Source organism: Gymnoscopelus microlampas, assembly GCF_963454915.1.
Source record: "Gymnoscopelus microlampas genome assembly, chromosome: 3".
NCBI lineage: Eukaryota > Metazoa > Chordata > Actinopteri > Myctophiformes > Myctophidae > Gymnoscopelus > Gymnoscopelus microlampas.
In genome coordinates this window covers 11,862,253-11,880,551 of record NC_139940.1, presented here as the reverse complement: position 1 = coordinate 11,880,551, position 18,299 = coordinate 11,862,253, and the positions used below count along the sequence as shown (strand labels likewise).

Below are 18,299 nucleotides of genomic sequence, written 5' to 3'. Positions count from 1 at the left end.
GTGTGTCAGTGATCAAACTCCCTCCACCTCCCCCGCCTCCTCCTTATCTGCAGCTCAACTGTTTTGGTATGCGGTCAGGTTTAGGCCTGGCTCAGGGAAGCGGACGCCCCTGCCATGCATAGTCCTCCATCGGCACCGTTGGAGGTGCGACAGGCCAACACCATCATCCTGTATGAAATAAAAAAGTACATCAATATGTTAATAGTACGGATTTCTGTGGATTGCATGATGTTATAATGTATCTGTATATTTTAAGTTATGCCCTTGAAGGGTTCAATGTTATGTCCATGTACAGTCATAACTCTGTATCTTTAGGCTCTGCTACAGGGGGCAATTCTTGATCTCAGATTCTGTGTCATGCCTGTGCAGATGAATCTGCAGTATCACAGGAGCAGATAGAGTCACATCAATTTGACGCAATATCATTGTAATAAATGGTTTAGCTTGATAACGTGTCTGACTGAAGTGATGGTTGAACCGTGTTGACCGCGATGTCTCCTCCCGTCCTGCAGGTGGGGGTACAGGCAGCCAGCAGACCGTTCTCCATGAGGAGGAGTAGAAGATGCCGGCTCTGCCAGCGCTGCTGCTGTCGACACACTTCCTCTCCTTCCTGTTAGTCACCATGGCGCCGCTCTCCATCAGCCAGGCCCCTCTGCTGTCCTCCGTACGCATGGGTGAGCATGAGACACTTCCTGTCATTGTGGGGGCTGTCATCTGGGGTTCCAGGGGATGGTGGTGACTGACACCCCCCCTAGCTTTCGCATTTAACCTCAAAATGTGTATTTCCTCCACATCTGAATGTTTTTCCCTTATAGAGACTTTTCCTTCTGCAATACATTCTTCTGCATACATTAATTAATCGTTGAAAAACTGGCCTCCTTATGTTGCCCATGTGATTACAGATTTTCTTGTTCCTTGTTTGAATGGCAAAAATACCTACAAGCTCACAACGCATTGTGATGCGTTGTGAGCTTGTAGATCTGCTATTTTTGACATGTTTCTAAATGGACTTAAGTGGTCCCTCCATCAACCTGCAGGCCCCTCTGTTCTCCTCCGTACGCATGGGTGAGCACGGACACTCCTGTCATCCCTCCGTTCACTCTCTCTCTCTCTCTCTCTCTACCTTTTATTCTTTTATCTCTCTGTCCATCCTTCCATATTATGTGCTTTCCACTCTGTACCCTCTGTCTTCCACTCCGTTCGTCCATTCTTCTCATCTATCCCTCCGTCTATGCGGTCTTTGGACCGGGGGGGCCATTACTCTTATTCCCCCATCTCTCCTTTTCTCCATTCTTCCATCTCTGCACTCTCTTTCTTTCTTTCTTTCTTTCTTTCTTTCTGGCCTCAAACGCATATGTGTCACTTTTTGATTTGAGCTTAAAAAATAGCAGATCTACAAGCTCATAGCACGGCACCGAGTGCCGCGCTACAAGCTTGTAGATCTGCTATTTTCTTTCTTTCTTTCTTCCTTTCTTCCTTGCTGTCTCTGCCAGGGTGTAGCAGCTGGTATGGAGATCCTTATAGGACAATAAAAAGGAGAACTATACCCAAATGCCAGCAGTGCCGACGTGCCCTTGAGTAAGGCACTGAACCCTGGCGCTGCTTCAGGGGTTCACTGCAATGCAGGCGACCCAGTGGTCTGACCTCTGTGATGAAATGTCTGTAGGAAGTACACAATATACTGTACTGTGTGTGTGTGTGTGTGTGTGTGTGTGTGTGTGTGTGTGTGTGTGTGTGTGTGTGTGTGTGTGTGTGTGTGTGTGTGTGTGTGTGTGTGTGTGTGTGTGTGTGTGTGTGTGTGTGAGTGGATAGGATGAGTATGCAAAAAGTCAAGTGTAAAGCAAGTGTGACTAAAAGTAAGCATCTTCTTCTTCAGATCTATGAGACAATCACTTAAGCATTTAATTGTAGGGCTGTGTGATATGGACAATAAAAATGCAATGCAAACTAAGATACTAAAATTATAACAATATAAAACATTTCATATATCGTCACTGTCAGGCAGAAACCAAATCTCCATTTTTCCATCTCAACTTTTATTTTTATTTTTTTTATTAATCAGTGCTATTGAACACCCTTTATGTCTGTGTGTGGGTTTTACACATATTGAACCAATGAAAAGTATTAAAAAGCACTTCTGACTAAACCTCCTAACTTCAACTCCAACGCAGAGATATCAAATATCGTCGTACCACAACGAGTTTCAACCTTGCATCTTGAATGGCTGATATCATAATGGATCCTGATAAACAGCTCTAAAACTACACAGTGTTATGTAGCTGAAACCTAGCAACAGCTGTCAGAAACAGCGTGAGGTTAACTTGCATCAATTATAACTTGCATCAATTATAACTTGCATCAATTTGAAATCAGTTCAAAATGTATTCTTCAAATATATTGCCTTTAAACTAATTTGTTGTGATTAAATTGTTTGTGACAATGAACCGAAAACTGATGAACAGCCTGCACCTTAAATGCATCACATACGCTCAATAGTTTATCCTGCTTACAAACAAAACATTTTCCTTTGTGTTATAAACACTTAGAATGACGGTTTTAATTTTTGTCTCCACCACTCATTCTGTTTGTTTTGATCATTTGTTTCACGTCGTCTGTTCTGTTTATGTTACATAAATCTCTGTCTAATATTTGTTTTGGGAGGTTAGATTGCATGATGTGTGATAACACCCTTCATACTGACATAAGACCATACAATTTCATGTGACGACAAACCAATACATCGCAAAGTCCTATTTAAAGGTCAGTAACATTTCTGTGACTGTCTTTTGTACCACTATCTGGCATGTCCTTGATGCGCTAAATCCCAGCCGCCGGTTGTAGATGAAAACACATTTTACTCAGGAGTTATTTGCTCCTGAGTAAAATGTTGTGCTGCGACGCGTTGCAAGCTTGTCGATCGGCTATTTTCAGCAAAAGTAAATAACAGAAAACAGAAAATACACTAGTATAGAGCCAGCCCTGAGGGACTCCAGTCAGCCATATGGGGTTTAAGTGGTTAAAGGGATAGTTCACCCCCAAAATGACTTTTTGTCTATCGATTAGTCACCCCATGAAGCCTTGAATTCATGGATATTTTTTTGTTTTTGTCTCATTCCTAAGCCAATAATTTGATGACCAGCATACAAAGGAGACTCTTTGTGTCTCCTACCAGAACCGCTGCCTACCGGTCCGCTGGTCATTGAATTATTGGCTTAGGAGACAAAAACAAAACAATATCCATGAATTCAAGTCTCCATGGGATGACTAAGCGATAGGAAAAAAAGTACTTTTTTCGGGTGAACTATCCCTTTAAGCTAGTGCCTGACGTTTTCACCTGGGAAGAAACACTCTGGTGAACACACAGCCTATATAACCTTTCCTCTGGCACTCCCCCCCCCTCTCTTCTCCCCCTCTTTCCACTTTTTTTCCCTGTCCTCCCCCCCTCCCTCCCAGCGGCGATCCTGGACGACCAGTCGGTGTGTGGCCGGGGGGAGCGCCTGGCGCTGGCCCTGGCCAGAGAGAACATCAACAGTGTGATGGAGGGGCCGGCGAGGGCCCGCGTGGAGGTGGACATCTACGAGCTGCAGAGGGACTCCCAGTATGACACCACCGACACCAGTGAGTGGATATTATTAACAACATGACCAGTGTCATCAGATGGTGCTCTTATCTAGACGCAAGGGTTCCCTAACTTCTCAGGCCGTGACCCCCCCCCCCCAAAATAATCATATTATTTGAACTGGGGACTCCCCACCACCCTTGGAATTGTAGGCATTACATTTAGTTTGACTTGGTTCCACAGAAAATATTGTGAAAATAGCCGAACTACAAGCTCAAAATTGGTTGCTTAATTGACATTAAGCTAACCATCTGGGGACCCCCCAAAAGTATTTGGGGACGCCCCTGGGGGACCCCCCCAAAATAATCATATTATTTGAACTGGGGGACCCCCCCCCCTCCCTTGGAATTGTACAAGCTCAAAATGCCTCGCGCTGCGAGGCATTTTGAGCTTGTAGATTGGTTAGCTTAATTGACATTAAGCTAACCATCTGGGGACCCCCCAAAATCATTTGGAGATCATTTGGTCCCGACCCCCAGTTTGGGAACCACTGATCTAGAGCAGTGGTTCTTAAAGTGGGTTCGGAGACCCGCAGGGCTCCTCGGCAAAATGAGGAAAAGTATAAACACATAAGCCCCACTGTATTTTATACTAAAAACAAATGCTCAAAAATTGTGAAAATAGCTAAACTGCAAGCTCCAAATAATCGCCCACCTCTCATTGAAAATTAATTACATAGGCGCGTCGGCCGCTCCCCTTCTGAAACGACTAAATCTAGTCCAAAAATAAATCTCTTCTTTAATGGTCGTTGCCGGCACCAAATCTTTTCAACAGGGGGTCTGCGGCCTTAATACGTATCAATTTGGTGGTCCTTGAACATGAAAATGTTTGAGAGGCACTGACCCAGAGGGTCACGCGTCGAGAGCGCCAACATCAGAGCAGATCAAAGCAGCAGCAGACCCAGGAGGACAGCATTGATGTGTCTTTGATGTGGGACAAGAGTGTGTGGAGCACTTAACAGGTTCTGCTACCGTCCTGGAGCCCCGGTGGTACATTGAATGGCCCTTGTATGGTTGCTGTGAGGCAGAAACCTCTTTCATCTCCATATTTTAACTTTTTGAGTCTATACACCTCAAGACCAGGTTATGCTCTGCTGCTATAGGAAATGGCTTTGACATCTAGGGTTCATATACTGTATTGACCAGTGTTGATTTTGACAGCAAATTTTTATTCAGTTTTAGTCATAGTCTTTTGAATAAAATTCCATTTAGATTAAGTTTTAGTCATATTTTAGTCATCTGAAATGTTTTAGTTTTTGTCTAGTTTTAGTTGACTATATCATCAGATTTTAGTCGACTAAATCTACAGTTGATTTAGTCGACTAAAATGTATTTTGGCGGTGTCTTGATGGCGTCGTAATGGCTGATTTTATACTTGGTTGCATGCTGAAAATAGCCGATCTACAAGCACACAACGCGTCGCGGCGCGACGCGTTGTGAGCTTGTAGATCTGCTATTTTCAGAGCGCAACACCCGAGTGCAACCAAACATAAAATGACTTGTCTTTTAGTTCTACTGGATCTCTTCTCCACTCGTCCCTCACTAACATTTTAGTGTAGTTTTCATTTGTTGACGAAATTGTCACTATATCATCATCATAGCTTCGTTTTTATGTCGTTTTTATTTAGTATTCGTCTGTGAAAAAGGGTAGTCGACGAACATTTTTCGTCATAGTTTTCATAGACGAAATCAACACTGGTAGACTAATAGCAGACAGAACAAAAAATATAGATTCTTTGACACACCACACTGCAAAATCCTGAGAGTCACTTTCATTCTGAGATATTATTATTATTTTGTTTTTACAATATCGGAGTTCAACTGACACCATGCATTTCATAGTGTACACACAGGCTCCCTGCGCTCCATGGCAATAGGTCACAGACCTTGCCACAGGCTACAGGCAAATGTCTGTGTGAGGAGTTCTGTGTGCGTTATGTGCATGCCTGAGTGACAGGCGTGTGTGTGTGTGTGTGTGTGTGTGTGTGTGTGTGTGTGTGTGTGTGTGTGTGTGTGTGTGTGTGTGTGTGTGTGTGTGTGTTGTCTTTGACCAATGGGCAAGAGAATCTGACAGACTTGTTTGCCAGCCGTTTTTTGGGGGGTTCATCATCATTAAGCAAGGTAAATCGATTTGTTAAAAAACCCAAGAAAAGCTATAGCTCCAACACATGCTCTACCATGTACACACCTCTGTCAGAGCAGTGGTTCTCAAACGTTTTCATCAAGGACCCCCAGATTAATATTTACAGTATTTGATCACGGACCCCCATCTGAAAAATATTTTGTGCCAGGGAGGGACTCCCAGACAAGGTATCTGTTGTGAAAATGTCTAAAAGATATTTTGAAAATAGCAGATCTATAAGCTTGTCCATCGGCTATTTTCAAATGGCCAAAGTACTGTATATAGTTAAAGTGGTTAAATGTTGATGCTGTATTATTAACTCATTTTGCTGGCGACCTCCTGGAACCCTCTCAAGGACCCCTGGGGGTCCTTGGACCCCACTTTTAGAACCACCGTTTTAGTGGTTTTGACAGTCAAGAGACAGTCAAACCCCACAAAGGTTGTAGTAGTACAGTATGTATTCACATCACACAGCAGCATATACCTGGCTATATTTTGCATACAAATTATTTGCATCAATTCATTTCGAGGCAATAGAACATGCACTTAAATTAAACAAACTCAAACGCACTATTACAGTGGGTCAATTACAAAAGGTTGTACTGACTCAAAACGGTAAAAAACAAACAAACAGACACAACATGGAAGCAACGCAACCACCGTTCAGTTTGTAGTCGGACACATGAGCATGCAACAATGGCACACACATGCACACTCGCGCATGCACGCACACACACACTCACACACATACATTACACACACAGTCCAGTGGTTTGGAGCGAGGATGACTGAGTTGATAATTTGAAATGCCACCCAAATGGCATGAAATACAAAAGCCACATTTAAGCCTGATAACTACTAGAGTAACACAGTAAAGTTGCATGACCTATTTTCCATTATAATGCTTCAATCTCATGACAGGTAGCCAGGAACGGCTCACTATGTAATACTTAACATGATGTAGAGTGGTGCTATATTCATCTTACTATGATGTTAACATGATGTAGTGTGGTGGTATAATCTTATGTAATACTTAACATGATGTAGGGTGGTGGTATAATCTTATGTAATACTTAACATGATGTACAGAGGTGATATAATCTTATGTAATACTTAACATGATGTACAGAGGTGATATAATCTTAGACGCATCACATTCATCTAAGCAGTAGTGATGAGCGGGCCGACCCGTAACCCGCGGGTGGTCGAGTCAGGATTTCAGAGGCAATTATGCGGGCTGCGGGTGAGAGCGTCAGCCGGTCTCACACGCAAAAAACAAACAAAAAAAATATTTTGAACAACATGCTTGTTTATTTAGCCCATGACAATATTGTGCTACTGTAGACATTTAAAGCGACTTTGGGTACTTAAAAGAGCGCTATATAAATCTGATCTATTATGATGATGATTATCTTTTTTTTCCCACCGCGGGGCGCGGGGCGGGTTGAGCCATAGATTTATATATGGGTTCGTGGGGCGGGTTGAGACGGGTTAGGTTCCGTGGCGGGACGGGGCGGGTCATGAAAAAACCCGACCCGCACATCACTACAAAGCAGGTTAACAAGCATAAGAGCAATGGAGGAAGAAGTGCTCCCAATAATTTACTTAAGTAAAAGTTGCAATACCACAATGTAGCTCTATTCTGTATACAGTACAGTATGTATTCAAAACTTTACTTGAGTAAAAGTACAAAAGTATTGGCATCAAAATATACTTAAAGTATCAAAAGTATAAGTACACATTATACAGAAAGTCCTGAATTTCTTCAAAAGTTTTCACAAATTTGTCTTTCAAAAATAGCTGAAGTACAACCTCACAACGCTTGGTGATATGATAGTGTTTGACCTTCTGTCATTCCTGGATGCAGGCCAATGGCAGACGCAGGGGAATTATCAGCTATTCTGTTCTCCCTATTCATTACTGACAGAGGGAACATGTCAGACACTCCAGGGCTATTGATCAGTGACAGAAGCATGACAGCTGATCAATTAGATAAGTATGACACAGCCTCTGGTCTCATTGTTGACCTGTTGCTACTCTACCTAGCAACACACGCCTGTTACTGAGTGGATGATGTCAAGCCCGATCCTGTAGTTCCTATTCAACTGTGTTTCTTTTTGGTGTTACTTTTAAAGAAAGTATTGTTTATGCCAGTGTTTCTCAAACTTTTTCATGTCAAGGACCCCCAAAATGATTTGACTGCGGAAGCACGTCTCAAAAATGTCTTGTGCCAGGGACGTCCCAGAAGCAAAGATTTGACTTTAAAATACATAAAGTATTACAAAATTTGCAAAAATAGCAGATCTACAAGCGCATAGCGTGGCATGAAGTGACTCGCTATGAGCTTTTATTAATGAAAGTATATTTTTGAAGGGGTTTAAAGAAAACATTTCATGTGATTTTCTTTTACATTATTGAAATGTTTTTATATTATCAATAAATCGTAGTGTTTTTGGCAATTATTTGGGTGTCCTCTTGCAATATCCTCACGGCCCACCAGTGGGCCCCCGGCCCACAGTTTGGGAACCACTGCTCTAAGACTCTAAGAGATTTTAATCCCAAGCGTGTCAGGGTTTACCTCCATTATTTCCACATTAATGAGATTATAACAAGACAGATTATCCTGCTACAGTGGCATTGAGGGATGAAATAGAATTGCAATTACCCGCACCTTCTTGCTGCATTTTAAAATGTCTACATCTTTTACATTTTTCCCCGTCGCTGTGCATCCGCCCACGACCAGCCATGACAGCCACCGTATATCGTTGCTGTCGTCGGACAGAAACCTAGTGTCTCCATATTTCAACTTTTCAACATGTTTTTGTAAATTACTGCACCACTTCATCATACAAGAGTGTCGCACTAAAGTAGTGAAAATAGCAGATTTAATTAAATTTTAATTTAAAAAAAGGAACGGTTTTGGAAAGGTTTCCTCTTTCAAAATGTGTCAAACTTTCTCAAAAATAGCAGATTTTGAGAATTGTTTTGAGAGAAAAAAAGCTCACAACACTTGGACACTGGACTAGCTGATCTACAATGCAACGAGTATATTTATGCTTTTCTTTTAATAATCTAAATCTGCCAAGTAACTAGTAACTATAGATGTCAAATAATTTTAGTGGAGTAAACAGAGCAACATTTGCCTCTGAGATGTAAAACAAGCAACCAGGGGCCCTGTTTCACGAAAGCGGGCATTAAATTATCCTGGTTTAAAAGGCAAATCCAGGTTTGACAAGCCTGCGCTGTTCAGCCTGGTTTATTCAGTTCCACGAACGCCAAGCCGGGCTGAGAAGGAGTGGCTTTGTCGAGCCAGGATCGTTTAACCAGGCTGAATGTGCGTTCACGTATTCCTATAAAAGACCATGAAAGTCGATAGCAGAATCTTTGAACTTGACCAATCATGGAGCAGCACTGCAGCAGCTCATGGAATCATACAAGGAAGTCAAATGTATAATAAGCAAGAAAGGAAACACGGCCGCAATAAATATAGATCCAGGGAGAAAGCGTGGCAAAGTATTGCCGACAAATTAAATGCACAAGTTGTCCAAAAATATGCAATTACTTTATATACAAGTCCATAAATATATAATTCAGTTAGGCTTAAACATGAGGAGTTTAAGTGAATGTTGGAATTATAATTACTAGACCATACCCGGTCGGCGCAGCGCATCCGTGGGGGGATATGCGCACATGATCTGGCAACCCGGGAGGCAGTTCGTCCCATAGCTGGGCAGCCCCGTAACCATGGCGACAGTGTTTGACAGAAAAACGCTAATAAGAAGCTGATATTTGATGAAATTGAAAAACGGGCTTCACAGTTGCGTTCAGATGGTAATGGCCAATTACCTGTGTGCAAAATCAGAGCAATTGGTCCAGCCAGTGAGGAGAACCGGGTATCTTCACTCACGTACTCACCACCACTACAGAGGTTACTAGAATTATAGTAGGATAAACACTAATTTTCTAATTTCTAAAATCGAAGATCTACAAGTGAAAAGCTTGCCTTTTGGCGGCCGGGGGGGTCAACGGGGGTCCAGGGAGTACCCGGCCCCCCGTGTACTCCCGGACCCCCGTTGACCCCCGACAGGGGTCCGGGGGGGACAGGGGTCAACGGGGGTGCAGGGGTCCGGGGGCCCGGGGGCCTGGTCTATGAAAACAAGCACAAAATAAGCAACCATAGGGCAGGTCAGTCAAACTTTGTCTATTTGAAAAAAAAATGTATCCCTCGATTTTGTAACCCCATTTTTTTCACCCAGTGCCAATAGTCTAAGTAATCCTGGGCACAACACTCCCTCTGCCAACCTAGGGAGAGCTCAGAGCCGAGCTCATGCCTCCTTCAATGCATGAGAGCTAACAATCCTTCTTATCACCAGACAGGGAGCAGTTTTCCCGGTTGGATGTAGCGCGTGGAAGGAACACGTTATTCCAACCAGTTGCTTTGCCCTCCATCAGGCGCAACGGCTGGCCAGGGGGAGGCAGTTTATCAAACTTTGTCTAATGTTGTTTTAGAGCAGTAGTTCTCAAATATGTTCATGTCAAGGAACATGTATTTGGCCAAGGACCCCCATCTGAAAATATCTTAAGATTTTCAAATAGCCAATGTGTATAGGGTTAACGTGGTTAAACTGAAGCAAGCCCAACTAAGCACTACACTTAAACAAGCTCAGAAAACCACAACCGCAAAAGTATTTACAAGCAACTTTACAGGAAAACAAGGCCAAAGTCACTTATAACAATCAGGCTTGCTTATTGTAGGATACAACAGCAGTGACAACACAGCAATGTGTGTGGGGACGAATCAATTGGCATAATGAATAGGGGAGAAAAAGGTAAAAAGCAAAAAAATAACAAGCAAAAAAACATCAATAATCGGTTGGCTAGGACTAAATCGGGAACGGCATCAGACCCAAAAATGTGTCTTTGGTCGGGCTCTAGCACAGACGTTTTGGGAGGCTCTTGCTCAAACGAATACAAAAGACCAAACCAATTAACTCACAATTATAAAAAATAAAGTTATAGAGAGTAGCACAACTTTTACTTATTTGTTTCAACAGATTTTGCAACAGATGTCAGATTGCCGGCAGCACTGTATGTTTACTTTCCCTCTTTTCTCCTCAGTGTGCCAGATTCTACCCAAGGGTGTCGTCTCTGTGATAGGCCCCGCCTCTAGCCCCGCCTCCGGCTCCACTGTCAGTCACATATGTGGCGAGAAGGAGGTGAGTGAGTGACACGCGCACGCACACACACACGCACGCACACACACACACACACGCACACGCACACGCACACACACATGCACACACAGTTTAACCATTTATTTATGTCCACACACAGGGAAAGCATACAGGGACACACATATTTTAGGTGCAGTACAGGTTACATTCACAAACTCATGGATATGTCCTCATGATACAACACGCATGTCACTCAGCACTCCAAGTACCGGCGGTTCCGCCACATATGGCAGCAGAGACAGCACAACACTTTGCCAGCCTTTCTGCCTGGTCTTTGGGCATCCCAAGTTGTCGAAACGCTCCAACAACCAGTCCGTGGGTATGTCCTAGGCTGGATCACCAGAGGAGACAAAGTTCTTAGTCTTGCACTGCTGCTTGGTGTTAAAGCGCTCTCTGTAGTTGTTCTCATGGGCCTGGAAGTCCACCTATTGCTATTCCGACAGCGGACGGAGATACCGCTGGAAGGCCGCAGGGTCTATTGCCTCTCTTCCACACGCACACACACACACACACACACACACACACACACACACACACACACACACACACACACACACACACACACACATACACACACACACACACACACACACACACACACACACACACACACACACACACACACACACACACACACACACACACACACACACACACACAGGATTTCTCTTATTTGAAATGTACTATATCTTGTAAACAGAACAACATCAACAATGAATCTGACAAAGACACACAAATAACCACACCACCAGCACCAACCCAGGAATGGTACAATGATGTTACACAGTATCACAAGCCAACACAATGGACATCCAATCTAATAAACACAGCAGGTGCACTACATGAATAATATGGAGTCACTCCACAATAGTGTGAGATAGTAATCAGTAACACAGTCTAATCCCCTGCCAGGTTTAATTAAGGGGATTTAGTGAAGGGAGAGAGAGAGAGTGTAAAAAGCCCCAAATTCATATCACAGCCATGCACAGACTAGAGCCAGACCAATATATCAGTTGGGCCGTATATCAGCCGCTATTTGACTTGTTTGACGACATTGGTTTTGACAATTTTGCCGCCAATGTGTCCCGATTGTAACCACATTCAACCTGGCATGTTGGGTGAAAACATTCAAAATAATAGTTGTAGTTAGGCTATGTTTTTTGCCCAACTATTTTTTGAAAAACTACACTTTTTGACAAATATTTGTCAAAACATCAATAATCTTGGTGCATCCGGCTTTGTCCAGCATCTACACGAACACAATTGGCCCGTCTCCGTGTGGGGAGGAATCAATTGGCATAATGAATAGGGGAGAAAAATGGGTAAAAAGTGAAAAAATAACTAGCAAAAAACATTGGTTGGCTAGGACTCTACAAAATCGGGAACGGCATCAGACCCAAAGATCTGTCTTTGGTCAGGCTTTAGCACAGACATTTTGCGGGGCTCTTGCTCAAGCGAATACAAAAGACCAAGCCAATTAACCCATAATTATAAAAGAATAAAGTTATATACAGTAGCACAACTTTTACTTATTGATTTCAATTCCCACACACTTATGCATATTTTTTATACTCAACAGATGTCAGATTGCGTTCAGCTCTTGCAAAACATACCAAACCACACAGAGACACTGATGCAACATAACAGTTGGTGCTAAACTACACACGCGCTTTAAACCTATGAAAAAAGAAAATGTTTTTGACATATTGTCAAGTGTGTGAAATTATGTCTAAAGCTACATAAATAAGACCAGGTTGGAAAAGATCTCTATCAGCTACTACAAAACTGCAGGAACAAAGCTTGAATTCTCTGAACTTCCAAAAGATATGAAAAACGTAACACATCTCAAACTTCAAGTCAAGGAGGATAAAATACCCACATTTACACTTGTATATTTGGCTCACATCACAAAAACAAAACAAAATACAAACGCTTATGCCTTACGGCAATGAGCCTTACTTTACTGTTTCATTTTTCATCAAACTTCTTTTCCACTTTTCACAATTGGCATCAATTGGATCTCTTTTTTTCCTCCACATAAGCTAAACCTCTGTAGTGATGCATTTTATTTATTCTTTTCAGTTGCCTGACAAAGGAATTAACTAGCTTATTGGAGTTCACTCGTTTATTTAGGATGATAAGGATGACAATGCTATTTTACGCCACACTAACTTGCATGTTCTTAAGCTAATACAGCGATTCTCAATCTGTGGTCTGGGGCCCGCTCGAGAGCCGTGAGGATCATACAAGTTGTCCCCCCAATTAACACATCGAGTGCCAGAGGTTTTTTAAAACAGGGTAGATCCAGTGCCAGTGTTTCTTACCGTTTACGCAGATCATTTTAGAGCTGTAGAAGCCACCACGAGGACCCGGGATGTAAACAAAGGGTGTCTGGGCGATGGCCGAGGGTCCCGTCTAACAACTGGAACAATAATATTTCTACCGCGATCCGCCATTGCAGAGTGATCGCCCGTAGAAAATGGCTTGTTTTGACCACTGTAAAAAAGTATGGAGATATGGACTTTTTTCTCCAATTCTTATCATTGGAGCGGACCGAAGTGATACGTAATTGGCCAAGGACTACCATCTCAAAATGTTTTGTTCCAGGGGCCCACCAGAAGCAAAGATTTGAGTTTAAAATGTTCGCTTTAAAAAAAACATATACAGTATATTCAAAGATTTGTACAAATCTTCATGATTTTTCAAAAAATATCATAGTCTTTGGTATGACACGTCCAGAGAATTGAATCCCAAGCTCCCAATCTCAGGGCGGACACTCTAACCACCCTGCAGGCCACTGAACTGTTCAGTATACTTTAAGATCCTAATTATTGGTTTCAAAATTAAAACACATTTTTCATGGATTTAAAGAAGGTTTTAGAGTTAAGTTTTGCCAATTATTTGGGGGCCCACAATGATATCCTCTCATTCCACCACAATGCAATATTACCCATGAATCTCTCTCTCTCTCACTCTCTCTGTCTCTTTCTCTTTCTTTCTCTCTCTCTCTCTCTCTCTCTCTCTCTCTCTCTCTCTCTCTTTCTCTTTCTCTCTTTCTCTCTTTCTCTCTTTCTCGCTTTCTCTCTCTCTTTCTCTTTCTCTCTCACTCTCTCTTTCTCTTTCTCTTTCTCTTTCTCTCTCTCTCTCTCTGTCTCTCTCTCTCTCTCTCCCACAGCAGAGTCTATGTGGATGTTATGTTTATCCTCCCATGTGTGTTGAAGCCCATCTCATGTAATTAACCATCACCCACCTCCTCCATCTGTTTGCTCCGTCCGTCTCTTTGGCCTTTCACCCTCTCTGTGCTCTCGGGTCCCTGCCTCTGTCTAAACCTCTATCACTCTCTCTCTCTCTTCTTCCTTCAATCCTCCTTATTTACTTTGCTCTGTGTGTGTGTGTGTGTGTGTGTGTGTGTGTGTGTGTGTGTGTGTGTGTGTGTGTGTGTGTGTGTGTGTGTGTGTGTGTGTGTGTGTGTGTGTGTGTGTGTGTGTGTGTGTGTGTGTGTGTGTGTGTGCGTGCGTGCGTGCGTGCGTGCGTGTGTGTTTGTATGTGCATTAATATATATAATGTGTTAACCCATGTAGATTTGAACTAAAAAGCATTATTTTACACTTTGGCTATTCAAAAATAGCAGATATACAAGCTCGTAGCGCGGCACCGAGTGCCGCGCTATGAACTTGTAGATCTGCTATTTTTGAAAAATCGTGAAAATGTGTGAAAATCTTTGAATGTATTTTTAAAGCAAACATTTTTAACTCAAATCTTTGCTTCTGGGGGTCCCTGGACCAACATTTTGAGATAGGGGTCCGTGGCCAAATACATATCATTTTGGGGAGTCCTTGACATGAAAACGTTTGAGCACCACTGATATAGAAACATACAGTAGGTATTTCAGAATGCTGTTGGGATTTAGAAGACGTTTATAGAATCGGCTTCAGGTCTTAATGGGTTAATGCCCAATGCACTTTATATATGCACTTAATCCCCTCCTCGCCTGTTGTTGTTGTTCTGTTGTTTTAATTGTCTGAATGCTTCATGTTGTGTTTTTAATCCTACAGTATACTTTATATAGCCACTTTCAGACATGCACTGTATATGGAAGTTTTCCAGAGTTCAAACGGAGGGGCTGTGTATGAACGCAACATTCCGGCTCTGTAGGATCAGACATGCAACAGATTTTTTTGGGGGGGGGATGGGGCGGTTCTGCATGTTGAATCCAGGGGCGTGGCATATTAGCATGTTAATGAGGGGTTGTTTCTACAGGCGTGGCATATTGGCACAATTAATAGATCCTGGAATTGTTAATGAGGGAAAAGACAGAGCCATGTTCAAGGTGCTATAAAACTCCTATATGGACGTTTTATGGGTGAAAACAAATACTTGACAAGGGGCATCATTGGTCAAACATTTATATCTCAGACCAAATTTGGACGTGTGAACTGGAACTTTAACCCATTAAGACCGGGAACGCATCTGTGTCATTTTACATTTCTTTGGCTATTCAAAAATAGCAGATATACAAGCTCATAGCGCGGCACCGAGTGCCGCGCTATGAGCTTGTAGATCTGCTATTTTTGAAAAATCGTGAAAATTTGTGCAAATCTTTGAATATATATATATATTTAAGCGAACATTTCAAACTCAAATCTTTGCTTCTGGGGGTCCCTGGAACAACATATTTTGAGATGGGGGTCCGCGACCAAATACATATACATTTTGAGGCCCTTGACATGAAAAAGTTTGAGAACTACTGATGTAGCAGTTTTTTTAACTGTCTTTTAGAAGACATTTTGTAGAATCTGCCTCAGGTCTTAATGGGCTAAGTTCAGGTAATGTCCGATTTAGCTTAAACTGCTCTATGTGTTAATGGACCCAGTGACTGTCCTTTACCTTCAGCATGTGGACGTGTCGATGACGCTTCTATTGTCGAGGGGTGGAGTGGAGCCTCCCCCACTCCCCGAGGTGTTTGGAGAGAGAGAGAGAACTGCAGAAAACCAGTTTAATCATTCTGTTTTTTTATTACCGTTCCAGTTGGAAATATTCACCGATCGAACATAAACGTCTCTACTTTACTACTGCAGTAGCCTAATTGTAGACAACGAGTTGCACCTGACGCTTCCCTCCGCAGTGCGCACTTGGCTTTATATAGAGACCAATGTTCTCTCTGAAAAATATTGCATTTGATCCACCTCGCATCTCTCTCTCTCTCAGGCTGTGTGCCTGTGTTGTGTTTACGTGGGAGTAGCTAATGTGTGGGTGTACTATCCAGACCCCGCCCCTCCTCACCTTATCAAACAGAGTATTTACCTTAAATGTGTTTCTTTGGCTATTCAAAAATAGCAGATATACAAGCTCATAGCGCGGCACCGAGTGCCGCGCTATGAGCTTGTAGATCTGCTATTTTTGAAAAATCGTGAAAAATTTGTGCAAATCTTTAAGTATATATATTTTTAAAGGCCAACATTTTTAACTCAAATCTTTGCATCCGGAGATTGTACAAATGTCTTCTAAATCCTACCAGGTTTTCACACTTTTTTCATGTCAAGGACCACCCAAAATGTTGTTCCAGGGACCCCCCAGAAGCAAAGATTTGAGTTAAAAAATATCGCTTTAAAAAAAAAAAAATGTGTGAACGCATCTCAAACGGACATTCTCTCCTGTTGCATGCTGCATGTGTGAACGGCCAAACACACCGGACAATGTCCTGACCTGATTCCACCGGACATTTTCCACTGTTCATATTATGAGAAAGTGGGCTTATGCACTTTGTGAGAAGCCCTCTCTGTGAGAGGTGCTACAGAACGTAAATAAAATGCAGTGGTGTAAAGTAACTAAGTACATTTACTTAAGTACTGTACTTAAGTACAATTTTGAGGTATTTGTACTTTACTTGAGTCTTTCCAATTTCCAATACTTTTACTTCTACTCCACTACATCTCACAGCCAAATATTGTGCTTTTACTCCACTACAATTATTTGAAAAATGTAGTTACTAGTTACTTTTCAGATATACATTATGATATTATGAATCATACATGAACCACTTTAGCCCTATTTTATACCTAGGCTATTTGACAATAGCCGATCTACAAGCTCACAACGCGTCGCATCGCGACGCGTTGTGAGCTTGTAGATCTGCTATTTTCAAACATGTTAGTACTTTTACTTTTGGTACTTTAACTTCATTTTGATGCCAATACTTTTGTACTTTTACTTAAATACCTTTTGAATTCAGTATTGGTATTGCAGTATTGGTACTTTTTTTGAGAATTTGAGTATTTTTTCCACCACTGATAAAAATGTACCTCCTCTCCTCTCCTCTCCTCTCTTCTCCTCTCCTCTCCTCTCCTCTCCTCTCCTCTCCTCTCTCAGATCCCTCATGTGAAGATAGGTCCAGAGGAGACTCCTCGCTTGCCGTACCTGCGCTTCGCCTCAGTGACTCTGTACCCTAGCAACGAGGACCTGAGTCTGGCCATAGGAGCCATCTTACGCTCCTTTAGCTACCCGTCTGCCAGCCTGGTGTGTGCCAAGGCAGAGTGTGAGTACACACACACACACACGCGCACACGCACATACACACACACACACACACACACACACACACACACACACACATACATACAAACAGTCTGTGTGAGGTGGGATTTATTGAGCAGTGCTATGTGCATTCTTCTAAAGTGCGTTGGCTCACTCACTTATCCAAATAAGTACTTCCAGTAAGTGTGTTCGTGTGTGTGTGTGTGTGTGTGTGTGTGTGTGTGTGTGTGTGTGTGTGTGTGTGTGTGTGTGTGTGTGTGTGTGTGTGTGTGTGTACTTTGATTATACTAGTGAAGTGCCAAATGTAGACTTGAAACAGACATTGAGTGGACCGTTTTCCAAGGTTATTTTATGGTTAAAACATCATTAAGAAAAGATTCAGGTTGGGGTTATGGATTAGACATTTAGAGGTTACAGTAGGTTTGAGGGGTTGTCTTTCGCACTTATGCCTGATTTATACTAAGTTGTGTCATGCATGCAGATGTACAAGCACACAACGTGTCACACTCTGATGCGTTGTGTGTGAGCTTGGAGATCGGCAATTGCCTGCTCTAGGGCAGTGGTTCTCAAACTTTGTCATGTCAAGGACCCCCAAAAATGATATATATTTGGCCGCATACCCCCATCTCAAATATTTTGTTCCAGAGACCCCCAGAAGCAAAGATTTTAGTTGCAAATGTGCGCTTAAAAAATATATATATTCAAAGGTTTGCACAAATGTTCACGATTTTTCTAAAATAGCAGATCTACAAGCTCGTAGCGCGGAACTTGGTGCCGTGCTATGAGCTTGT

At 42.4% G+C, this 18,299-nt stretch overlaps 1 protein-coding gene across 2 annotated transcripts in view; it reads left to right on the top strand.

Moving 5' to 3' along the window:
• Positions 1-547: 547 nt before the first annotated feature.
• The window catches only part of grik5 (glutamate receptor, ionotropic, kainate 5), a gene marked incomplete at its 3' end in the record, with an annotated part of 104,079 nt that continues 86,327 nt past the window's right edge, over positions 548-18,299 (top strand). For both annotated transcript variants that reach the window (XM_084053281.1, XM_084053280.1), the window contains exons 1-4: positions 548-674; positions 3,454-3,618; positions 10,859-10,956; positions 17,344-17,509. In XM_084053281.1, coding sequence (XP_083909407.1) covers positions 563-674; positions 3,454-3,618; positions 10,859-10,956; positions 17,344-17,509 — 541 coding nt within the window. In that variant the 5' untranslated portion in view covers positions 548-562. The remainder of the gene's footprint in view (positions 675-3,453; positions 3,619-10,858; positions 10,957-17,343; positions 17,510-18,299) is intronic.